The sequence below is a fragment of the Mastigoproctus giganteus genome, chromosome 11, assembly GCF_048544385.1.
Source record: "Mastigoproctus giganteus isolate SK-2022 chromosome 11, ASM4854438v1, whole genome shotgun sequence".
Taxonomy (NCBI): Eukaryota; Metazoa; Arthropoda; class Arachnida; order Uropygi; family Thelyphonidae; genus Mastigoproctus; species Mastigoproctus giganteus.
Genome location: NC_143585.1, coordinates 167,185,149 through 167,211,633, shown reverse-complemented (window position 1 = coordinate 167,211,633; position 26,485 = coordinate 167,185,149). Strand labels below are relative to the sequence as shown.

At 38.2% G+C, this 26,485-nt stretch overlaps 1 protein-coding gene across 3 annotated transcripts in view; it reads left to right on the top strand.

Annotated features, from left to right (window-relative positions):
* Ent2 (Equilibrative nucleoside transporter 2) overlaps window positions 1-26,485 on the top strand; it is a 500,966-nt gene that overhangs the window by 103,805 nt on the left and 370,676 nt on the right. For 2 of the 3 annotated variants that reach the window (XM_090384300.1, XM_090384302.1), the window contains exon 3: window positions 19,491-19,644. In XM_090384300.1, the coding sequence (XP_090240426.1) occupies window positions 19,491-19,644 (154 nt within the window). Of the gene's footprint in view, window positions 1-19,490; window positions 19,645-21,635; window positions 22,265-26,485 lie in introns of those variants that run through there. The other variant, XM_090384301.1, reaches the window with a different exon arrangement.

Genomic DNA, 26,485 nt, shown 5'->3' with positions numbered 1-26,485 from the left:
AACAGCGATCGTTTTCCACTGATTTGTAGCATTCAAACCACCCAGTCCAAACAAATAGAAAGAAAAACAAAATGGAAATTTTCCAAAACGAATGGACAAAATTTACCAACCACGTATCTTTTGATGAGGATATCATTGAGTCTTCTGATATTGACACTGCCACCGATCATATCACAACGCAGATACTAACAACTACAACAGCCGCCATCCCACTGTCTCAAATAAGAAACAATCGGAATATCAATCACTAGTGCAATGGTGATTGTAACAAAGTGAAAAGGGGAAAAAACACAGCATAGAACACCTTCTGCAAATATCTCACCACTGCCAATCTTATTAACTTCAAGAGACTGAGTGCCAAAGCTCGTTTCATCCGGCGAAAGGCCAAAAAAGATTCATGGGTAAAATTTGCCTCCTCAATCAACAAAGATACTGATACACGAATAATCTGGGGAAAAATCTGCCAGGGGCAAGGGTTGATGACGTTGTAGAGCAGATATCATTTTTAAGGGCACAAAAGGTGATATAGTTGTACACGTTGGCACTAACGATATCAAGAGTAGGAGACCGGCAGAATTGCTTAACAAGTACAGGTCACTGTTGAAAAAAGCTGTGAAATAGGGTTGAAATTGAAAGTGTCTGCAATTCTGCCCAGACACGATAGGAGGGAGTATATGATGAGAGCCTTGTCGATCAATTCAGCCCTGGAAAGATTGTGCAAGGCTCAAGGAGTAGAATTTTTTTTAGCCTGGACTGTACTTGTTAACAGGAGAGATTGCTTCTACAGGGAAGGGATACACTTAAATAGAAAGGGGGCAAGAATATTTGCTGATGCTATCGAGGCAGTGTTAGGTGGGTCAGAAAACTGCTAGCTTGGGGGAGGAAACAAAGACGAATAGATTAACAGTAGCCACTGGCAGAGGTGAAAGAGATTCTTGCACTGCTTCTATTGGAATGAGCAGAAGCCGGAAAAACAAGATGCAGGATATTTCAGAGACTGCTGGGAGTCATTGCGGTAGTCATGACTGCTGGGAGTCATAGGTTGTGTTGGGGTAGCTAAGAATAGAAATAGGTGCATGTATACTTGCGTGTACACCAATGCTAGAAGTTTAGTAAATAAATTTGATGAATTTGAGGTATTGCTCAAATTCATCAAATTTATAGGAAGGGAAGAGGGGTTATGCTATTAGTTAAGAAATATTTAACTAATAGTATTTCTTAAACTGGAATTTGGGGAGTACAACGTCTACAGAAAGGATAGACAGGATAGGAAGGGGGGATGGGTTATGCTATTAGTTAAGAAACACATTAAAAACCGAGGAAGTGAAGCCAGTCGACATCGCTGGACAGTGCAGTATCGAGTCAGTTTGGTGTGATATAAGCATTGGGAGATCAAAATTGAGAGTAGGAGTGTGCTGTAAGCCTAATGACTCTGATGTGTTAATAAGAAACTGTACATGGAAATAGAGTGGGCCAGTAAATCAGAGAGTCTTATAATGGGAGATTTTAATTTCCCAGATATTGACTGGAATTTGGGGGCTGGTCACTCACACACTAGCAAGGCTTTTGTGGATTTATTGGATGATTGCTTTCTACATCAGCATGTTCGGGAGGCAACTAGAGGGAGGAATACTCTTGATTTGATTATCAGCAGTGATTCTTCATGCATTAAGAATCTGCAGATAAATGAACCACTAGGTGGCAGTAATCACAGTGTGCTGAAGTGGGATTTACTCAAAGAGGTAACTACCATTAGGGGTAAAGGGAAGGGTTATTGCTTTCGTAAAGGCGACTACGATGGACTGAGACAGTATTTAAATTCTATACAGTGGGACCAACTGATGATGTTACCAACAGCAAATGCAAAATGGGAAGCATTCAAAGAACTAATCTTGGAAGCTACTAGGCTTTACATACCAACTAAGAAATATTGTTCAAGGTTTAGGCCTAAATGGATGTCAGATGAACTAATGAGGCATATGGCAGAGAAGAAACATGCATGGGATACATACAAATTAACACATGACACAGAAGCCTATGATAGATACAAGTTGATCTGTAACCAAGTTACAAAGGAGGTTAGGCAGGCGAAGGCAGATTACGAGAAATCTTTGGCAAGGGATGCAAAGAAAAACAGCAAAGAGTTCTTTACTTATGTAAACTCTAAATAGAAGGGGATGAATCAGATTGGTCCACTCGATATCGATGGGTCAACTGTTGATGATCCTGCTCAGGTAGCTAACAAACTAAATGAATATTTTGCATAGACATTCACACATGAGGAGTTATTTAGCGAGGGGAATGCCAGAGGTGTATTCAACTCTAGCAGTAAGCTAGAGAATCTTGTAATAACTGAGAGTAAAGTGGAGGAGAAATTGTTGAAGATAAACACAAGAAAGGCACCCGGGGTGGATGGGATCTATCCAGTTATATTAAAGGAGGCAGCAGAGGAAGTAAGCAAACCCTTAGCCATAATTATGAGAGCTTTAGCATTAGCATTAGCATTAGTAGAGGCATTTGATGCAAGAAAGCAAGCTTATGCAGCATCAGCCAAAAAAAAAAAAAAAAAAAAAAAGTAACATAAATAAATAAAAATAACCACTTCCACTTCACCCCTCTGTTCGTTCGAAATACCTGTCCAGCTGAGCCTTAAACTTATTTAGGCTATCAACTTCCACGACAAGGGATGGAAGTCTGTTCCACCCACCAACCACCCGCTGGCTAAAGGCAAATTTCCGCACATCTATCCTACATCTGTCTTTCCTCAATTTGAATTTATGCCCTCTCAGGTGATTTTTCTGAGCTAGAGGAAGAATCCCATCAGCATTGAGCATGCTCAAACCATTCAAGGCTTTGTACACCTCTATCAGATCACCCCGCTGGTGCCTAGTTTCCAGACACTGTAATTTGCAAAACTTAAGCCTTTCTTCGTAAGAGAACCCCTTTGTCCCATTCACCAATCTAGTTGCCCTTCTCTGTACTCGTTCCAGCAGCTCTACATCCTTCCTGAAATGAGGCCTCCAGGCCTGTATACAGTACTCTAGGTGTGGCCTGACCATTGCCTTATACAAGGGAATAATCACCTCCTTATCCCTGCTAGAAAAATTCCTATATATCATTGACAATACACCATGAGCTACTCTTGCAGCTCGTCTGCACTGCTCAGAGAACTTCATATCTGCCTGCACCACCACCCCCAGGTCCCTTTCATTCTCTACCACTGTCAGTGTAGTACCACAGAGTTGATACGTTGCTCTGGGGTTGCTGTTTCCCATATGTAGTACTTTACATTTGTCAATGTTAAACTTCATTTGCCACCTCGAAGCCCATCTGCTCAACCTTTCCAAATCCTGTTGCAGCAGCATAGTGTCAGTAGTGTCCTTGACAACCCTGCCAACCTTCGTATCGTCTGCAAACTTGGACATTAAGCCTGATATACCATCATCAATATCATTTATAAATACAGAAAACAATAAAGGCCCCAATACTGAACCCTGAGGGACTCCACTAATAACATTAGTCCACGATGAGCAGTGTCCATTGATTACCACTCTCTGTCTTCTCCCCCTCAACCACCCCTTTATCCATAGCAGCAACTTGCCTCCAGTGTCAGACTGCTCCAATTTGTGCAGCAGTCTTCCATGTGCAACAGTATCAAAAGCCTTCCTTGGACTCAGGGGAGGTACCCACAGACTGGAGATGTGCAAATGTGACCCCAATTCACAAAGGAGGATCAAAGGCTGACACAAGTAATTATAGACCTGTGAGTTTAACTTCTGTTCCAGGAAAATTAATGGAGGCACTAGTTAAAGAAGCACTGCAGGATCATTTAGACAAGATTTCAGTTATAGCTCGGACACAGCGTGGTTTTGTTAAGGGTAAGTCTTGCCTGACCAATTTGATTGGATACTATGATGCAGTCACAAAGGAACTGGATGCAGGGAATAACTTTGATATTATATACTTGGATCTTAGAGAGGCTTTTGATACTGTTGCACATGGAAGACTGCTGCACAAATTGGAGCAGTCTGACACTGGAGGCAAATTGCTGCTGTGGATAAAGGGGTGGCTGAGGGGGAGAAGACAGAGAGTGGTAATCAATGGACACTGCTCATCGTGGACTAATGTTATTAGTGGAGTCCCTCAGGGCTCAGTGTTGGGTCCATTATTGTTTACTGTATTTATAAATGATATTGATGATGGTATATCAAGCTTAATGTCGAAGTTTGCAGACGATACAAAGGTAGGCTGGGTTGTGAAGGACACTACTGACACTATGCTGCTGCAATGGGATCTGGAAAGGTTGAGCAGATGGGCTGAGAGGTGGCAAATGAAGTTTAACGTTGACAAATGTAAAGTACTACACATGGGAAACAGCAACACCAGAGCAACGTATCAACTCTGTGGTACTACACTGACAGTGGTAGAGGATGAAAGGGACGGGGGGGGTTGTGCAGGCAGATATGAAGTTATCTGAGCAGTGCAGACGGGCTGCAAGAGTAGCTCATGGTGTATTGTCAATGATATATAGGAATTTTTCTAGCAGGGATAAGGAGGTGATTATTCCCTTGTATAAGGCAATGGTCAGGCCACACCAAGAGTATTGTATACAGGTCTGGAGGCCTCATTTCAAGAAGGATGTAGAGCTGCTGGAACGAGTACAGAGAAGGGCAACAAGATTAGTGAATGGAACAAAGGGATGCTCTTACGAAGAAAGGCTTAAGTTTTGCAAATTACAGTGTCTGGAGACTAGGCACCAGCGAGGTGATCTGATAGAGGTGTATAAAGCCTTGAATGGTTTGAGCATGCTCAATGCTGATGGGATTCTTCATCTCGCTCAGAATAATCACCTGAGAGGGCATAAATTCAAATTGAGGAAAGACAGATGTAGGATAGACGTGCGGAAATTTGCCTTTAGCCAGCAGGTGGTTGGTTGGTGGAACAGACTTCCATTCCTTGTCGTGGAAGTTTATATCCTAAATAAGTTTAAGGCTCAGCTGGACAGGTATTTTGAACGAACAGAGGGGTGAAGTGGAAGTGGTTTTTTTTTTTTTTTTTTGGCTGATGCTGCGTAAGCTTGCTTTCTTGCATCAAATGCCTCTACTAATGCTAATGCTAAAATAAAGAAGCTAAGTGGGAAATATCACATATCACCTTCTCCTATTATTATCTGGAATGGGAAGGGGATCTCCTCTCCTGGGGAGATTGCCAATGCGTTAGGAATTGAGTTCTGTAAATTGTCTGCCTCACGCACATATTAACCATCTTTTCAAAAAAATTAAAGCCGAAGCTGAGAAAAGGATACTGAACTTGAAAAGTACATGTCCTTTACTCTAAAACCAACCACTCACAATATCTGAATTTAAAGAATCCATATATACCTCAAGAAACAGGAACACTGTTTCTGGACCAAGAAACAACGTTCTTGGCCCAGATGGAATTTACTACACAATGCTTTAACATCTCAATCAGAAATCTTTGGGTATGAGAGTACACGTAAATAGGCGAAGTTTTTACGCCTCCAGCTAACAGAGAGGTTTTCTTAAATTTTTCCTTTTTATTGACTTAAATTGACATATTAATTTATTTTCTAGAGTTGTTTTATATTTCTAGTAACAATACTTTAGTTTAATTTGAACTTAGATAGCGATTTTGTAGGTTATTACTTAGTATCGGTAAGGGTATCTAATCCACATGTTGGACAAGTTTTGCATCTCCCACGAATGCTAAGTTTTTAATTATATTTAGCCGGTTTATTGACTTAATTGTTAGATTAAATTATTTTCTTTAAGTAGCTTATAGACCTAGGCAAGCTCCATGGTTTATTTTGAATTTAGATAGCACGATTTTTATGTAATTAATACCTCGTGTCCGTTGATTTACTGTTTGTAACATGCCGCCATTGTTGTACGATACAACATATACTCGAACTACATAGCGTAAGTTTTAACGGAAAACTAGATAGTGAGTATAGTAGTATCAATTAATCAGTAAAATTTAGCATTAGCATTAGTATAGGCATATGATGCAAGAAAGCATGCTTATTCAGCATCAGCCAAAGAAAAAAAAAAAAAAAAAACAACCACTACTCCCATTTCACCCCTCCGTTCGTTCGAAATACCTGTCCAGCTGAGCCTTAAATTTATTTAGGCTATCAACTTCCACAACAAGCGATGGGAGTCTATTCCACAAACCAACTGCCCGCTGGCTAAAGGCAAATTTCGGCACATCTATCCGACATCCGTCCTTCCTCAATTTGAATTTATGCCCTCTCAGGTGATTATTCTGAGCAAGAGGAAGAATCCCATCGGCATTGAGCATGCTCAAGCCATTCAAAGCCTTATACACCTCTATCAGATCACCTCGCCGATGCCTAGTCTCCAGGCTCTGTAATTTGCAAAACTTAAGCCTTTCTTCGTAAGAGCAACCCTTTGTTCCATTCACTAATCTTGTTGTCCTTCTCTGTACTCGTTCCAGCAGCTCTACATCCTTCTTGAAATGAGGCCTCCAGACCTGTATACAGTACTCAAGGTGTGGCCTGACCAATGCCTTATACAAGGGAATAATCACATCCTTATCCCTGCTAGAAAAATTCCTGTATATCATTGACAAGACACCATGAGCTACTCTTGCAGCTCGTCTGCACTGCTCAGAGAACTTCATATCTGCCTGCACAATTACCCCCAGGTCCTTTTCATTCTCTACCACTGTCAGTGTAGTACCACAGAGCTGATACGTTGCTCTGGGGTTGCTGTTTCCCATATGTAGTACTTTACATTTGTCAATGTTAAACTTCATTTGCCACCTCTCAGCCCATCTGCTCAACCTTTCCAGATCCTGTTGCAGCAGCATAGTATCAGTAGTGTCCTTAACAACCCTGCCAACCTTGGTATCGTCTGCAAACTTGGACATTAAGCCTGATACACCATCATCAATATCATTTATAAATACAGAAAACAACAATGGACCCAACACTGAACCCTGAGCAACTCCACTAATAACATTAGTCCACGTTGAGCAGTGTCCATTGATTACCACTCTCTGTCTTCTGCCACTCAACCATCCCTTTATCCATAGCAGCAATTTGCCTCCAATGCCACACTTCTCCAATTTGTGCAGCAGTCTTCCATGTGCAACAGTATCAAAAGCCTTTCTAAGATCCAAATATATAATATCAAAGTTATTCCCTGCATCCAGTTCTTTTGTGACTACATCATAGTATCCAATCAAATTGGTCAGACAAGACCTGCCCTTAACAAAATCATGCTGTGTCTGAGCTATAACTGAATTCTTGTCCAGATGATCCTGCAGTGTTTCTTTAACCAGTGCCTCCATTAATTTTTCTGGAACCGAAGTTAAACTAACAGGTCTATAATTACTTGTGTCGGCCTTTGATCCTCCTTTGTGAATTGGGGTTACATTTGCACATCTCCAGTCCATGGGTACCTCCCCTGAGTCCAAAGAAGCTCTCATAATTATGGCTAGGGGTTTGCTTACTTCCTTTGCTGCCTCCTTTAATATAACTGGATAGATCCCATCCACCCCTGGTGCCTTTTTTATGTTTATCCTCAGCAATTTCTCCTCCACTTTCCTCTCAGTTATTAGAAAATAATCTAGCTCACTGCCAATGTTTACTTCACCTACGACATTCCCCTTCCTGAATAACTCCTCATGTTTGAATGTAGATGCAAAATACTCATTTAGATTGTTAGCCACCTGAGCAGGATCCTCAACTGTTGAACCATCAACATCCAGTGGACCAATCTGATTCATCCCTTTCCTTCTTGAGTTTAAATAGGTAAAGAACTCTTTTCTGTTTTTCTTTGCGTCCTTTGCCAAGGATTTCTCATAATCTGCCTTTGCCTGCCTAATCTCCTTTGTGACTTGGTTACAGACCAACTTATATCTATCATAGGCTTCCATGTCACCCATTAATTTATATGTATCCCATGCATTTTTCTTCTCTGCCATATGTCTCATTAGTTCATCTGACAACCATTTAGGCCTGAACCTTGAACAATATTTCTTGGTTGGTATGTAAAGCCTGGTAGCTTCCAAGATTAGTTCCTTGAATGCTTCCCATTTTGAATTTGCTGTTGGTAACATCATCAGTTGGTCCCACTGTATAGAATTTAAATACTGTCTCAGACCATCATAGTCGCCTTTACGAAAGCAAAAACCCTTCCCTTTGCCTCTGATGGTAGTTACCTCCTTGAGTTAATCCCACTTCAGCACACTGTGATCACTGCCACCCAGTGGTTCCTTTATCTGCAGATTCCTAATGCATGAAGAATCACTACTGATAATCAGATCAAGAGTATTACTCCCTCTAGTTGCCTCCCGAACATGCTGGTGTAGAAAACAATCATCCAATAAATCCACAAAAGCCCTGCTAGTGTGTGAGTAACCAACCCACAAATTCCAGTCAATATCTGGGAAATTAAAATCCCCCATTATAAGACTCTCTGATTTACTGGCCCATTGTATTTCCCTGTACAGTATCTTATTATACTCATCAGAGTCATTAGGCCTATAGCACACTCCTACTCTCAATTTTGATTTACCTATGCTTATGTCACACCAAACTGACTCGACACTGCCCTGTCCATCAATGTCGACTGGCTTCACTTCCTTGGATTTTATGTGTTTTTTAACTAATAGCATAACCCCTCCTCCCCTCCTGTCCTGTCTATCCTTTCTATACACATTGTACTCCCCAAATTCCAGTTCTGCATTCCTTATATCTGTGTGACACCACGTCTCTGCTATCCCAATATCTGCCTTTGATGTTTTGAGCAATACCTCAAATTCATCAAATTTATTTACTAAACTCCTAGCATTGGTGTACACGCAAGTATACCTGCACTTGTTTCTATTCTTAGCTACCCTAACACAACCCATGTGTTTACTTGTATCACAATGACTTCCAGCAGTCTCTGAAATATCCTGCATCTTGTTTTTCAGGCTTCTGCTCATTCCAATAGAAGCAGTGCAAGAATCTCCTTCACCTCTGCCAGTGGCTACTGTTAATCCATTAGTGTTTGTCTCCCCCCAAGCTAGCAGTTTTCCGACCCACCTAACACTGCCTCGATAGCATCAGCAAATATTCTTGCACCCTTTCTATTTAAGTGTATCCCATCCCTGTAGAAGCAATCTCTCCTGTTAACAAGTACATTCCAGGCTGAAAAAAATTCTACCCCTTGAGCCTTGCACAATCTTTCCAGGGCCGAATTGATCGACAAGGCTCTCATCATATACTCCCTCCTATCGTGTCTGGGCAGAATTGCAGCCACTTTCAAATTTAACCCTACTTCACGGCTTTTTTTCAACAGTGACCTGTACTTGTTAAGTAATTCCGCTGGTCTTCTACTCTTAATGTCATTAGTGCCAACGTGTACAACTATATCACCTTTTGTGCCCTTAAAAGATGATATCTGCTCTACAACGTCATCAACCCCTGCCCCTGGCAGACATACCCTGGTCCTGTTCCAGTTTACTAATCTTATTAAATTTCATTGTCAATAAAATTGCACTTTTTTAACTAAATACACATAATGACCTAGTTTTTGCAAACGTAACATTATAAATTAATTCATATAACTTTGCAGCAGATAAGAAAGTCATATAACGTAACTCGGAGATAATATTTAATACTGAAATACATATATATAGTGTTATAACTTGGGATATAAGTTTAGGGTTATATTTTGTATTGAATTTTATTTGAAATTGAAGTGAGTTCTGTGGCTCAGGGATGAACTGAGGGGGGGGGGGGCTGTTGTCCACTGAATCACAGCCTCTTGAAATGCACTGCTTGTTTAATGTTTGTGGACAATCAGGAATGGACATGATATTGCCAAGGGGAATGTCTTTGTGTGTGCACGATGTAAGGAGCGTGAGGAAATTGGGCATCAACTCAGCGTTGTTATGGGCCTATATGAGAGCTTGAAGGACTGGGTGGATGCCCTCGAAGGATTTAAATTGAGGGACCCATCAATTTATCAGCTACCCACATCAATGCCAGAGCTTGCACTTGAACATCGCACAACACAGTGGCAACCCCCAAGGCAGAATGCGCTGCCTTGGGGGTCCCAAAGGAACTAGTTGTTGATGAATCTATTGTCAGGGAAACAGGGAACATATTGTGCAAAAAGAATAGGTGGAACAGGGCCAGGGTATGTCTGCCAGGGGCAAAGGTTGATGATGTTGTAGAGCAGATATCATCTTTTAAGGGCACAAAGGGTGATATTGTTGTACACGTTGGCACTAATGATATTAAAAGTAGGAGAGCGGCAGAATTACCTAACAAGTGCAGGTCAGTGTTGAAAAAAAGCCATGAGTTAAGGTTGAATTTGAAAGTGTCTGCATTTCTACCCAGACGCGATAGGAGAGAGTATATGATGAGAGTCTTGTCGATCAATTTGGCCCTAGAGAGATTGTGCAAGGCTCATGAGGTAGAATTTTTCTCAGCCTGGTCGGTGCTTGTTAACAGGAGAGACTGCTTCTACAGGGATCGGATACACTTAAATAGAAAGGGTGCAAGAATATTTGCTGATGCTATTGAGGCAGAGTTAGGTGGGTCGGAAAACTGCTAGGTTGCGGGGACACAAGGACTAATAGATTAACAGTAGCCGCTGGCAGAGTTGAAAGTGATTCTTGCACTGCTTCAATTAGAATGAGCAGCAGCATGGAAAGCAAGGCAGTGGAGATTTCCAGGACTGCTGGAAGTCATACTGGAACAAGTAAATACATGGGCTGTGTTAGGGTAATTATGAGTACAAACAGGTGCATGTATACTTGCATGTACACCAATGCTAGGAGTATAGTTAATAAATTTCATGAGCTTGAAGTGCTACTCAAGATATCAATGGCAGATATTGTTTGGATATCAGAGACGTCATGTCACACAGATATAAGTAGTGCAGAATTGGAATTTGGGGAGTACAATGTGTACAGAAAGAATAGACAGAAAGGGAGGAGGAGGAGTTATGCTGTTAGTTAAGAAACACATAACATCTAAGGAAGTGCATCCAACTGATGTTGGAGGAGAATGCAATGTTGAGTCTGTTTGATGTGACATAAGCACTGGGAAATGAAAAATGAGAGTAGGTGTGTGTTATAGGCCTAATGAATCTGATGAGTATAATGAGCAATTGTGCGGAGAAATAGAGTGGGCCTGTTAATGAGTGTCTTCTAATGAGGGATTTTAATATATGGGGGATATGTCTTCTAACGGGGGATAAAGGAACCACTAGGTGGCAGTGATCACAGTGTGCTAAAGTGGGATTTACTCAAAGAGGTAACTACCATCAGGGGTAAAGGGATGGATTTTTGCTTTCGTAAAGGTGACTACGGTGGTCTGAGACAGTATTTAAATTCTATACTGTGGGACCAACTGATGATGTTACCAACAGCAATTTCAAAATGGGAAGCATTCAAAGAATTAATCTTAGAAGCTACTGGGCTTTTCATACCAACTAAGAAATATTGTTCAAGATTTAGACCTAAATGGATGTCAGAGGAACTAATTAGACATGTGGCAGAGAAGAAAATTGCATTGGATACATATAAATTAACAGGTGACACAGAAGCCTATGATAGATATAAACGGGTCTGTAACCTAGTCACAAAGGAGGTTAGGCGAGCAAAGGCAGATTAAGAGAAATCTTTGGTAAAGGCTGTAAAGAAAAACAGCAAAGAGTTCTTTACTTATGTAAACTCTAGAAGGAAGGGGATGAATCAGATTGGTCCACTTGATATCGATGGTTCAACTGTTGATGATCCTGCTCAGGTTGCGAACAAACTGAATGAATGTTTTGCATCTACATTCACACATGAGGAGTTATTCAGGGATGGGAATGTCAGAGGTGTATTAAACTCTGGAAGTAAGCTAGATAATTTTGTAATAACTGAGAGTAAAGTGGAGGAGAAATTGTTGAAGATAGACATAAGAAAGGCACGTGGGGTGGATGGAATCTATCCAGTTATATTAAAGGAGGCAGCAAAGGAAGTAAGCAAACCCTTAGCCATAATTATGAGAGCTTCCTTGGATTCAGGGGAGGTACCATGGACATGGAGGTACCCATGTCACATTTGGATGGGTACCAAGGTACCCATGCAAATGTGACTCCAATCCACAAAGGAGGATCGAGGGAAGACAGGTAATTACAGACCTGTTAGTTTAACATCTGTTCTAGGGAAATTAATGGAGGCACTGGTGAAAGTTGCATTGTAGGATCATCTAGACAAGACTTCAGTTATAGCTCGGACTAAGCATGGGTTCGTTAAGGGGAAGTTTTGTCAGACCAATTTTATTGGATACTATGATGTATCCAATTGATGACGTTGATGAAATTGATGACGTTGTAGAGCGAATATCATCTTTTAAGGGCACAAAAGGTGATATAGTTGTACACGTTGGCACAAATGATATTAAGAATAGGAGACCGGCAGAATTACTTAACAAGTACAGGTCACTGTTGAACAAAAGCCGAGAATTAGGGTTGAAATTGAAAGTGTCTGCAATTCTGCCCAGACACGATAGGAGGGAGTATATGATGAGAGCCTTGTCGATCAATTCGGCCCTGAAAAGATTGTGCAAGGCTCAAGGGGTAGAATTTTTTAATTTTTTTCAGCCTGGACTGTACTTGTTAACAGGAGAGATTGCTTCTACAGGGATGGGATACACTTAAGTAGAAAGGGTGCAAGAATATTTGCTGATGCTATCGAGGCAGTGTTAGGTGGGTCGGCAAACTGCTAGCTTGGGGGGAGACAAAGACCAATAGATTGACAGTAGCCACTGGCAGAGGTGAAAGAGATTCTTGCACTGCTTCTATTAGAATCAGCAGAAGCCTGAAAAACAAGATGCATGATATTTCAGAGACTGCTGGGAGCCATTGCGGTACAAGTAAACACATGGGTTGTGTTAGGGTAGCTAAGAATAGAACCAGGTGCAGGTATACTTGCGTGTGCACCAATGCTAGGAGTTTAGTAAATAAATTTGATGAATTTGAGGTATTGCTCAAAATATCAAAGGCAGATATTGTTGGGATATCAGAGACGTGGTGTCACACAGATATAAGGGATGCAGAACTGGAATTTGGGGAGTACAACGTCTACAGAAAGGATAGACAGGATAGGAAGGGGGGATGGGTTATGCTATTAGTTAAGAAACACATAAAAACCGAGGAAGTGAAGCCAGTCGACATCGCTGGACAGTGCAGTGTTGAGTCAGTTTGGTGTGACATAAGCATTGGGAGATCAAAATTGAGAGTAGGAGTGTGCTATAGGCCTAATGACTCTGATGAGTATAATAAGAAACTGTACAGGGAAATAGAGTGGGCCAGTAAATCAGAGAGTCTTATAATGGGAGATTTTAATTTCCCAGATATTGACTGGAATTTGGGGGCTGGTCACTCTCACACTAGCAGGGCTTTTGTGGATTTTTTGGATGATTGTTTTCTACATCAGCATGTTCTGGAGGCAACTAGACGGAGTAATACTCTTGATTTGATTATCAGCAGTGATTCTTCATGCATTAAGAATCTGCAGATAAATGAACCACTAGGCGGCAGTGATCACAGTGTGCTGAAGTGAGATTTACTCAAAGAGGTAACTACCATTAGGGGTAAAGGGAAGGGTTATTGCTTCCGTAAAGGCGACTACGATGGACTGAGACAGTATTTAAATTCTATACAGTGGGATCAACTGATGATGTTACCAACAGCAAATTGAAAATGGGAATCATTCAAAGAACTTATCTTGCAAGCTACTAGGCTTTACATACCAACTAAGAAATACTGTTCAAAGTTTAGGCCAAAATGGATGTCAGATGAACTAATGAGGCATATGGCAGAGAAGAAAAATGCATGGGATACTTACAAATTAACACATGACAGAGAAGGCTATGATAGATACAAGTTGATCTGTAACCAAGTTACAAAGGAGGTTAGGCAGGCGAAGGCAGATTACGAGAAATCTTTGGCAAGGGATGCAAAGAAAAACAGCAAAGAGTTCTTTACTTATGTAAACTCTAAATAGAAGGGGATGAATCAGATTGGTCCACTCGATATCGATGGGTCAACTGTTGATGATCCTGCTCAGGTAGCTAACAAACTAAATGAATATTTTGCATCGACATTCAGACATGAGGAGTTATTCAGCGAGGGGAATGCCAGAGGTGTATTCAACTCTAGCAGTAAGCTACAGAATCTTGAAATAACTGAGAGTAAGGTGGAGGAGAGGTTGTTGAAGATAAACACAAGAAAGGCACCTGGGGTGGATGGGATCTATCCAGTTATATTGAGGGAGGCGCCAAAGGAAGTAAGCAAACCCTTAGCCATAATTATGAGAGCTTCCTTGAACTCAGGGGAGGTACCCATAGACTGGAGATGTGCAAATGTGACCCCAATTCACAAAGGAGGATCAAAGGCTGACACAAGTAATTATAGACCTGTGAGCTTAACTTCTGTTCCAGGAAAATTAATGGAGGCACTGGTTAAAGAAGCACTGCAGGATCATTTAGACAAGACTTCAGTTATATCTCGGACACAGCATGGTTTTTTTAAGGGGAAGTCTTGCCTGACCAATTTGATTGGATACTATAATGCAGTCACAAAAGAACTGGATGTAGGGAATAGCTTTGATATTATATACTTGCATCTTAGAAAGGCTTTTGATACTGTTGCACATGGAAGACTGCTACACAAATTGGAGCAGTGTGACATTGGAGGCAAATTGCTGCTATGGATAAAGGGGTGGTTGAGGGGGAGAAGACAAAGAGTGGTAATCAATGGACACTGCTCATCGTGGACTAATGTTATTAGTGGAGTCCCTCAGGGCTCAGTGTTGGGTCCATTATTGTTTTCTGTATTTATAAATGATATTGATGATGGTATATCAAGCTTAATGTCTAAGTTTGCAGACGATACAAAGGTTCGCAGGGTTGTCAAGGACACTACTGACACTATGCTGCTGCAACGGGATCTGGAAACGTTGAGCAGATGGGCTGAGAGGTGGCAAATGAAGTTTAACATTGACAAATGAAAAGTACTGCACATGGGAAACAGCAACACCAGAGCAACGTATGAACTCTGTGGTACTACACTGACAGTGGTAGAGAATGAAAGGGACTTGGGGGTGGTTGTGCAGGCAGATATGAAGTTCTCTGAGCAGTGCAGACGGGCTGCAAGAGTAGCTCATGGAGTATTGTCAATGCTATACAGGAATTTTTCCAGCAGGGATAAGGAGGTGATTATTCCCTTGTATAAGGCAATGGTCAGGTCACACCAAGAGTACTGTATACAGGTCTGGAGGCCTCATTTCAAGAAGGATGTAGAACTGCTGGAACGAGTACAGAGAAGGGCAACAAGATTAGTGAATGGAACAAAGGTGTGCTCTTACGAAGAAAGGCTTATGTTTTGCAAATTACTGTGTCTGGAGACTAGGCACCAGCGAGGTGATCTGATAGAGGTGTATAAAGCCTTGAATGGTTTGAGCATGCTCAATTCTGATGGGATTCTTCCTCTCGCTCAGAATAATCACCTGAGAGGGCATAAATTCAAATTGAGGAAAGACAGATGTAGGATAGACGTGCGGAAATTTGCCTTTAGCCAGCGGGTGGTTGGTTGGTGGAACAGACTTCCATCCCTTGTAGTGGAAGTTGATAGCCTAAATAAGTTTAAGGCTCAGCTGGACAGGTATTTTGAATGAACAGAGGGGTGAAGTGGAAGTGGGTTTTTTTTTTTTTTTTTTTTTTTGGCTGATGCTGCATAAGCTTGCTTTCTTGCATCAAATGCCTCTGCTAATGCTAATGCTAATGTAGTCACAAAGGAACTGGATGCAAAGAATAATTTTGGTATCATATATTTGGATCTTAGAAAGGCTTTTGATACTGTTGCACATGAAAGACTGCTGCACAAATTGGAGCAGTGTGGCATTGGTGGCAAATTGCTGCTATGGGTAAAGGGATGGTTGAGTGGGAGAAGACAGAGAGAATCAGTCGACGCTGCTCTTCATGGACTAATGTTATTAGTGGAGTCCTCCAGTGTTCAGTGTTTGGTTCATCATTATTTTCTGTATTCATCAGTGATATTGATGATGGTATATCAGGCTTAATGTCCAAGTTTGCAGACTATACAAAGGTCGGCAGGGTTGTTAATGATACTAATGACAGTAAACTGCTGCAACAAGGTCTAGAAAAGTTGAGCAGATGTGCTGAGAAGTGGCAACTGAAGTTTAATATTGATGGGAAGTACTGCATATGGGAAGCAGTAACCCCAGAGTAACGTATCAACTGTGTGGTACTTCACTGACAGTGGTAGAGAGTGAAAAGGACCTGGGGGTAATCGTGTAGGCAGATAAGTTTTTTGAGCAGTGTAGACGGTCTGCAAGAGTATCTTGTCAATGATATACAGAAATTTTTCTAGCAGGGATAAGGAGGTGATTATCCCCTTGTATAAGGCAATGGTCAGGCCACACTTTGAGTACTATATACAGGTCTGGAGCCCTCATTTTAAGAAGGATGCAGAGCTGTTGGAACGAGTACAGAGAAAGGCAAGAAGATTAGTGAATGGAAGAAAGGGTTGCTCTTACGAAGGAAGCCGTAAGTTTTGCAAATTACATCGTCTGGAGACTAGGCATCTGCGAGATGATTCTTTGAGGCCTATAAATCCTTGACTGGGTTGAGCATGCTCAGTTCTGATGGGATGTTCTAATGGATGTTCTGGATGTTCTCAGTTCTTCCTCTTGCTCGGAATAATCGCCTGAGAGGGCATAAATTCAAATTGAGGAAAGACAGTTGTAGGATAGATGTGCTGAAGTTTGCCTTTAGCCAGTGGGTGGTTGATTGCTGGAACAAATGTCTATCTGTTGTAGAATTTGATAGCTTAAACAGATTCAAAACAGAACTAGACAAACATTTGAAGCGAGTGGATCGGTGAAATGAGAAGGGTATGTGGTTTTTTTTTTTTTTTTTTTGGCTGATGGCGATATAAGCTTGGTTTCTTGCATCATGTGCCCAGCTAATGCTAATCACTATTGTCATTTCAAAAATTTTAAAATTGGATATTCTCAGAACATATATTCCTCACTTCTTGGCAACATTCTTATATAATAGCTGTACCGAAACCTGGAAAAGATCATTTGATTCCTCATAATTATTGACCAATCTCTCTAACCAGTTGCTTGAGTAAGACTTTGGAAAATATGGTTCAGCATCGACTCGTATTTTGAAACCTGAAACATAATCAATTCACAACCAGCTTGGTTTTTGAAATAATAGATCTTCCCTTGTCCTCATGACAAAAGCTGAAACAATCATAAGAAACATCTTCATCAGAAATCAAAATCTCATCATGATATGCCTTGATATAAAGATGGCTTTTGATACTACATGGAGATATGGCATCGAAAAAGATATCTTCATTCTATTCGTATGAGAGGCCATTTACCATCATTATTCAAAGCTTCCTTTGACACATCTTTCCAAGTTAGGTACTTGCAGGTTTTATCTGAGATATACATACAAGAATTAGGAGTTCCACAAGGCTCTGTTCTTAATGCCACTCTGTTTTCAATATGAGTAAACAATATCACAAACCGCAAACTTCCTGGAGCACGTCAAATATCTAAGAACAACTTGCACAAAGAAAAGGAATATACTCCTGGTCATCTTCAGTACATCTTGGGGTGCTGATCATTTATATTCTGCTCCACTTATATAAGTCCCTAATTATAACTCAGCTAGACTATGGAGCACCTATTTATGACTCAGCTAGGGAGAGCACCTTAGCCCTAAGTGCATACCACCTAGAATATCACCAGTTCAAAGTCTTTATGTTGAGGCTCACGAACCTCCGCTTAGCATCATAAGAAAGATGTTGCTGATGAACTACTCAGCTGATATTAAAAGCCTGCCTACTCATTCTGTTTGGCCACTACTGCATGACCCTTAGTGGAAAACCCACTATGCAAATAAACCTAGAACAATTTGGTCTACTGGTATCAGAATGCTGGAACATTCAGCTTGATAATATCCTCAGAGAATCAAAAGATCCGGATCCCCCGTGGACTTCCTTCACACTTCCTCCTGATAAATACTTTGAGCAATGGGGTAAAGGTTCTATAGCAAATTTTAATATCTAACAATTACATTTTGCTCAAAAAAGTACCCCCACTTTATCTATACTGATGGTTCAAAGTCTATCAGTCAAGTTGGTGCAGCTGCTGTCTTCTCTAATACAACTGTTTCAATTTCATTTCCAGCCGAATGCAGCAGTTATACTGCTGGGCTTCATGCCATTAAGCTTGCTCTGAAAATCATTTCACTCTTGTCAATAAATAAAAGAATAATATATATACTGATTTACAGACTGCTATTTTACCTTTGAAAGGCACTTTCTTACGTAATAATCATTTATTAAAACTCATAAGACACAAGCTGATGCATCTTCACAAGCATCACTGAAAGAGTGTTTCCTGGTCTTGTCTTATTAATATTTTTACTTTCTTTTGTATATTATTAGTACTTACCAAATGATGCAAGAAAGTAAGCTTATACAGCATTAGCCAAAAAAAAAAAAAAAAAAAACCTCCACCTCATCTGTCTGTCCCTTCTAAAATATGTCTAATTTTTCCAAAAAGTACTTTGCTGCAACAATCAGTTAAACCTAGTCTGAAAGGAAGTTTTCCTCTTGTAACCAGCCTTTTCTCAATTTATGCTCCTTTGTGATGTGTTTGTCTGACTGAGAAGGAGTTACTGTATATGTTTCCAAGTGCTGCAATTTGCTGCAGTTTGAGGAAGGAAGCCTTTTGTATTAAGAGTTCTTTGTGTTCTGGATAAATCTGGTTGCTCTTTTCTTCACCTGTTCGAAGAGATCTACACCTTGCTTAAAATAAGGCTTCCAGACCTCTGTGCAGTACTCAAAATGTGGCCTAACTATTGCTTTATATTATGTGGCTTGGCACATAGTAGTAGAATTGCACCTTGCTAAGTTCAATCTTAACTGCAACAGTAATTTGCTGTATCTGTTATGTGGTTTAGCATTTTGTTTTCACAAGTCTTAGTGATATTACCATGTTGGTTCCTATAGTAAAGTTACTTATATGCAAAGTTTTAATTTTTATAAATGTTTTAAAATTCTGTTCAACTTTCACTCCACTGAGCTGGCTAGAAAACTATCATGAGCCCACACAATTTTGGCAAACACTCTTATGAAAAGGTTAAATCCTACCAAGGGTTTTTCACAAATGAAAATTGTGTACAGACAGATGCTTTGAAATAAATTTTGAATATTTTTTGTGGCAGCATTCAGAATTAGGATTTGAAATCTAAGTGTAAAGTGTGGGTTGAAAAGATACGTGAAGAGGTCCACGGAATTGTATCTTTGTTGGTTGGTATAGCAAAAGTGTTTTTAATTATGCATGAATATAATGTAGTCAGTCCTTTGTTATTGAAAACATTTTTTCTCTATCATATAAAATTTTCCTAGATGTTACAAATCCCATGGAACAAGAGACGTTGCTTGATCCAGGGCCAGTTAAGTTAGCGCCATGTTGGGAGTCCAGAAATGTTCCAAATGATGAGTTAAATTTCAAAAATGCATTATTGAAAGATGACTATGAAGAAAAGCCACCAACAGACAGGTATTGTAATAATAGATTAACTAAAACCTTAAAACTTGAAACCCATAAAAATAAGTTCAGATGTAAATAAGAGAAGGATGATATATGGTTATGAATTAGAGTATAGAAAACATAAATGAATCATGCAAAGTATTTGTATAATTATTATACAAAACTTCATTAATTTTCAAATTAAAATAAAAATAAACCATAAAGGTTTATTTTTAAGAGGTCTATGAAACTTAAGAGGTTTAAGAGGCCTATGAAACTTATGAAATGTGTTAAGGGGACACATGGCATAAAAGTTTGTGAACCTCTGGTATAAGGAAATGCTTAGGCCACATTTGGAATACTGCACACAGGTTAGGATCATTTTAGGAAGGGCAGAGATCTGTTTAAAGGGTGCAGAGAAAAACAACATATGATTAGTTGGGTGCACAAAAAGATATTCTTACAAATAAAGGCTGAGGTTGTGTAAATTGCTTTCTAGAAACTAAGCATCTGTGTGATAACCTGCTTGTAATGTATAAGGCTCTAAAAGGGTTAAGTAAACTAAATGCTGGTTTCATCTTTATACCCTCTCAGATGAAACCACAAGGAGACAAATTTAAATTGGAAAAGGAACATTGTAAGATAGATGTGTGGAAATTTGCATTCAGTCAAAGGTGATTAATCAATTGTTGAAATAAACTTCCACCTAATGTTGTAGAGGTGGGAAGTTTTGGAAAAATTATTGGATGGAATGGGGAAATGAAGGGGTGTTTTTTTTTTTTTTTGTCTGTATAAGTTTTGCTTATACAGACCCAGTAAAAAACCCCTTCATTTCCTCTTATACAGACTCAGCAGTAAAACTAGTTCTAGAATTAATAAAATAACCTAGTTCAGCTTCTTTCAAAGTTTATGTATCAGTTTTAATATATTTTATAAATTAGTTTTTTTAATTGGTATACCTCTTCACATTTTTCTTATGAAGCATACCTTCCTTTGCATTTTTAATAGATAGTTTTTTTTTTTTTTTTCTAATAGTCTTGTGCTTAGCCATCTTTGTGCTTCTTTATGTGTGAAATTGGTTTTTTCACTTCCTGTCTTTCATTTATTTTTCACATTTTATTTCTCCACTTCTCCTTGGTTGTGTGCTGCTGATTTGGGTAATATGAATTTTGCATTGTTATTCATAGTTTTTTTTTTTTTTTTTCATCTTTGTTGGTAGAGATGATGTTTTCTCTATGTTAATTGTTTAATTTGAAATGTTTCTCCCATCTCTTTCATTTTGTTGGAATGAGGAGATCTTTTCTGTCTTCATGCAAGTTTTCTTCTCTCTTGATATAAATTCTTAATTTTCCTATGAAAACTTTAGAAATAAATACTTATATTTAAAATGTTTTGTTTTGATTAAGCCTGCATATAACATAAATATGATACTGATATGTGTATGTATTGAAGCTTAATGAGAGAAACATATTTTATTAATACATATTCAACAGATTTTCTTGGTTTATTTTAATACTTACAATTATTAACTAGATATTATAGATATTATAATTTCTGATAAATGTGTATCATTATATTTTATTATTTTTCTGTTTGTTCACAGTAGTTTTCAGTATTATATATGTTAAATTCATATTTCTGTGTAAGTTTTTACAGTAAATTACTTAGTTATATTTCCTTATTATATCTGCTCATATTTCCTCTGCTCTATTAATGTTATATCTCTGATATGGTTATTTCTTTTTTAAATTGTCTTTTTTGAAAAAAAAAATCTCATGATAGAAAAAGAAAAACCAGAGCTGAAAACTTTTAGCATGCACTAGCTGTGTTTGAACCTCATAGCTTTGTACTCTGTGCTAGAGTCAGGTTATTGATCCATCCCAGCATCCTTCACTGTGATCTGTCAGCCATTCTAACTGTTATCCACTGGTTTCATCTGGTTCTTTCTCAAAACTTACAGATCTGTTAAAGTAGCATTTGCCTATTTAACATAATTTATATACATGAATGACTAATATTTGTTCTATCCTGTTATATTAAATATATTTCTCAGCTTTTTGCTGTACTTTATATTGGGAGTAATGCTGTAAAATGAATGATTTCAAGTGAAGGTCACCCATCAGTCTGTACTGTTTCTTGTTGAAATTTATTTTGAATCTGTGCCAAAGGATGGAAGGAGCAACAGTGATTTACATTTATTTGGATAAATTGAACATAATGTAAGTTAGGTTTCTTCATGGACAGTAATATAGTGCAGAAGAGAAAAATCATGTTGTAACATCATGAGAAAATGAGAAAAAAAACAAGTAGAATCAGCAGACTGTGCTCAGATGCCATCAGTTATCTTGAAGATAATATGTTGTAACATCAAGAAGAAAGGAAGACACACAGCTTTTTTTTTTTTTAACCTTTGCTAGTGTAATTTTCATTATTACATATTTGTCATGGCACAAAATACTGATCGTATTCCATTGGCTTCCATGGAAGAGCTGACAGTTGAAGGTTCTCCCCAACCACTACACAGAGTTTCTAGTCCACAACCTATATTACTGGCTACTCAACAAAAATTTCAAAATCAAGAAGGAATATTGACTGATGTTTTGGAATCTCCTCAAGAAGCAAGGCCAAAAGTGGATAGTATACCAGATAGGTAGGCAGGCAACCTACCCACTTAATTTTGATTCACACAGCTCCATGTTAATGTATACTCTTATATTTATTCAATATGAGAATATATATTAACTTGCAGTTGTTTTATTTTATACTTTAATGAATTAAATAGATACCAGAAGTACTATAGCAGCTCAGTAGAACTTTCATTTATGAGAGTAAGTTCTTTTATTTTTATAAATACTCTTTGCTCTTATAAATTTTAAAATAATTACTGGGAATTTTTTTTTCTTATGAGGGGTAATTTTTTTTCTAATATTCAGTTTAACAAGAATTAACTTTAAGTGTGTTTTGTGTGATGTAGTATTTTTATTTTTATAGCTAAGTTATGTTGTTATCTTCTGATGGTAATTCTGAGTCTCTCTCTCTCCACAGCTATAAAAAATATGTACTTTGATTGTGTAATGATCAATTTTTTCAGTGGCATTAACTGCTAATAACACTATTAGATTGATTTCGAGGTAAACTGAAAATAGCTGTAACTACATTATATTACATATATATATATATATATATATATTTGAAATGAGACTAAATTAGGAAGAGGTGTGCGTGCGTGCGTGCGTGCGTGTGTGTGTGTGTGTGTGTGTGTGTGTGTGTGTGTGTGTGGTGGTGGTGGTGGTGGTGGTGGTGGTGGTGGTGGTGGATACACTATAGGGAATAAGTAAAACCAGTATATACAGATATGTGTGTGTGTATCTGTACATAAATGTCATCTAGATATGTATATATATCTGTATAAGAACCTTGTCCATACTGTATTAGAATGTGCTGATTTCATTTTCGTTGCTTTATGGCCTTTCACTTTTCTTCTACTACTATGGACATATATATAAATGCAGTTCCTGATACACGGTCAGTTGTGTAGCCCCCTGATGAAATACCTGATCATGTATCAATATTTATTTCCGCTGACATCAGATTAAGAATATTTGCCTTACCCATATTCAACCATTTTCTAAATGTTTTCCCCCCATATCTGTTGACAGCTATACCAGTTTCATTTTTTTCATTTTATTTGCGTTTTATTTTTATTTTATTAGTATTTTGATGTACTAATTTTACTTTACAGTTCTTCCACTTTCTATTGGCTTGGTAAGCCAATAGAAATTGGCTTACCAAGCCCATTTATTTTTCTTAATTCATCATAACCTTTAGGATATTAAATTCTTTCACCTTTTGCAAATCTGCTACACTTCTTTTTCTACTTTCCTCACCTTTCTAGTTACTGGCACTTTAAGTAACTTTCACATCCATTTATGCATACTTTATTCAATATATTAATACAAAGGATGCAAGAGTATATATATGTACATACTCTTGCATCCTTTAATGCTGCTTTGCACTTTTAGGTGCATCTGTCATTACCCAATTTATTAATCTTTCATTCACTGAAACCATTTCATCAACTGAATACCTCTTTATCCTATGTAACTTTTTAAACATTACCTTTAAAGGGTTACATTTAATATTCATTTTTATCTGTATAAGAATATATATGTTTTCATGTATTCTCCCATTGGGTGTGGGTGTCTACTTTACAGCATGTACCTCATATATTTCATCATATTATATCTTCACTTATTTCATTAAAAAATTAGATCAGTTAAGATAAGTTTACTAGAGGCAACTAAGAAATAACAATGGTTATTATTTTATTGCATTTCTTTTTTTGTAGCAACCCTTATTTCATTTTTTTTTTTAAAGATGTTCTTATGTACAGTAACCGTGTTTTCATCTTAAGTGTATAATGAAATGTGACAATGTCATATTTAAATAAAACCTGTATAGTATTAATTATATCTGTATAGTATTAATGCTCGATGAAGAATTCCAAAAAAGAATCACAAGAATAACCCCATAGGCCCACATCTGGTGAGTATGGGCATGGCACACCTAGGGTCCTGAGCTGGATATCATCATTCTTCTCTTTCTTGGTGATTCCCTTCTACTTCTGACTCTTGTTCTCTCTCTCTCTCTCTCTCTCTCTCTCTCTCTCTCAGGGTAACTCAGAATTTTTTTTTTTTTTTTTTTGGCTGATGCAGGAAAAGCCTCTGGCTTCATTGCACCATATGGTTAATTATAATAATAATAATATTAATTACAAAACTGATAAATGGCTATTCTCATTTCTTTCAGAGATGAGACTAGTTTTTTTTTTTTTTTTTTTCCCTTCCTCAGCCTGTTTCATCCGTCATTCAGATCTAAAATGGGTATTAAAGATTTTTAATTTTTAAATTCTTAAAATATAATAAATAATAAAAGCCTTTATGAGGTGGGAAATAAGAAATACATAAAATATTCTGGTAGCCACCAACCAAAGTGTGTGTGTGGGGGGGGGGGTTGCTGGTAGTGTTTATTTTTGTTAAATGTGAAAATTTTAAGATAATCTGCTTTCATATAAAGTGATGAAATGGTTGAAGAAAGAAGGAAAGAAAGAAAGACAGAAAGAAACTCACCATCTCACTGAGATTTTAAATTGTCATTGATATGGTGAGTAATCCTTTAAATTGTTATTATATTTATTTATTTTTCTTTTCTGTTTAATATGCTGTTTGTTATTGTTTTTGAGCATTGCATTTGCTTATTGAAGTGGTACATGAGGTCAAGCTTAACCCATCCTCATTTAAAAAAGTATATCTGATAACATAGTACCTTTATTTACCTTGCAGGTACAATATGTAGTTTCAAATGATAACAGTGAGTTTTTTTTACATACTGGCATGGTCAAAAGGATCATAGCTATGAAAAGATCAGTTTATTTTTACATATATAATCACATGTATACATATGAAGTAGATACTGAGGTAACCTGGCAGGAGGGGAATTATTTTGATTTGACCACCTTGAGTGGTGTATAAAAATAAGTAGTGGTGGTCACCTTGATTCACTGTAATCAATAATATGGTCACCTTGAAAGAAGTATGAGCGAGAGGGAAGTGGGATGCTGTTGGGGATATTTTATTTCTGTCTACCAGCTCAAAATTTGTTTACTATTCAAATTATTAGTACCACTCAGAACATTGGTGTGTTTGACTCAGCTATATTTACAGAATGTGTACTCAACTCTTTTCAGTGTGTGTGTTTGTTTGTATCTGTGTGAGTATTTTTTTTTTTTTAAACTAACTGTTATAAATCAACATGATTATGCTATAGGCACGATTTCCACTTAGGAACTATTGTTTTTTATAAACTGATTCAGACCAAATTGCTAGTAAAAGTGATTGTAAAATTAGATGGGGGGATAATACTACTCTGATGGGGTATTTTTATTTTAGAATACCTTCTTCAAACTGGATGACTACTGTAATTGCAACCAGAAGATATGGGACTATCCCGATGATGATGTTTTTGTTTTGAAATGCCATAATGAATTGGTGTGATCAGTATTTGAATTTTATGCACCACTCCCAGTTAGTACTTAGGTATTTATAATCCATTTCAGAACAAATTTAAATAGTGTATAGCATAGTAGTAGTAGTAGTAGTGGCAAATGATGAAAGAAAGCAGGCTTATATAGCATCAGCCAACAAAAAGAAAAAAACAAACAAACAAAATTACACGCTTCATCCATTCATACTCTCTAAGAATTTGTCTAGTTCTTCCTTGAATTTATTTAAATTGCCCACTTCCACAACAACAGATGAAGTTTGTTCCAACAATCAACCACCTGCTGGCTAAAGGCAAACTTCTGCACATCTATCCTGCAACTATCCTTCCTCAACTTAAATTTATGACCCATTGTGGGTAGTCTCAGCAACAGAAAGAATGCCATTCATATTCAGCTTTCTCAATTCATTTGAAGCCTTAAACAGCTTAATTAGATCATCCCATCCTAGTCTCCAGAAACTACAATTTTGTTGAATTTGAAATGTGCAATATGAAAGAGCACCATTTTGTGTTAACTTCACCAATCTGATTGTCCTCCTGCACCCATTCGAGCAGTTCTACATCCATCCTAAAGTGAGGCTGCCAGACCTGTATACAGTAGTGAAGATTTGGCCTAATCATGGCCTCGTATAAAGGGATAACCACCTCCTTATCCCTTCTAGTAAAGTTTCTATATCCTTAAAACATCCCATAGCTGTCCTGGCAGCTCAGCACTGCACAGAGAATTTTATATCTGACTGCATAATGACCTCAGATCTTTAACATTTTTCACAACCCTGAGTGTAGTACCACATAGTACATAGCAAGCTTA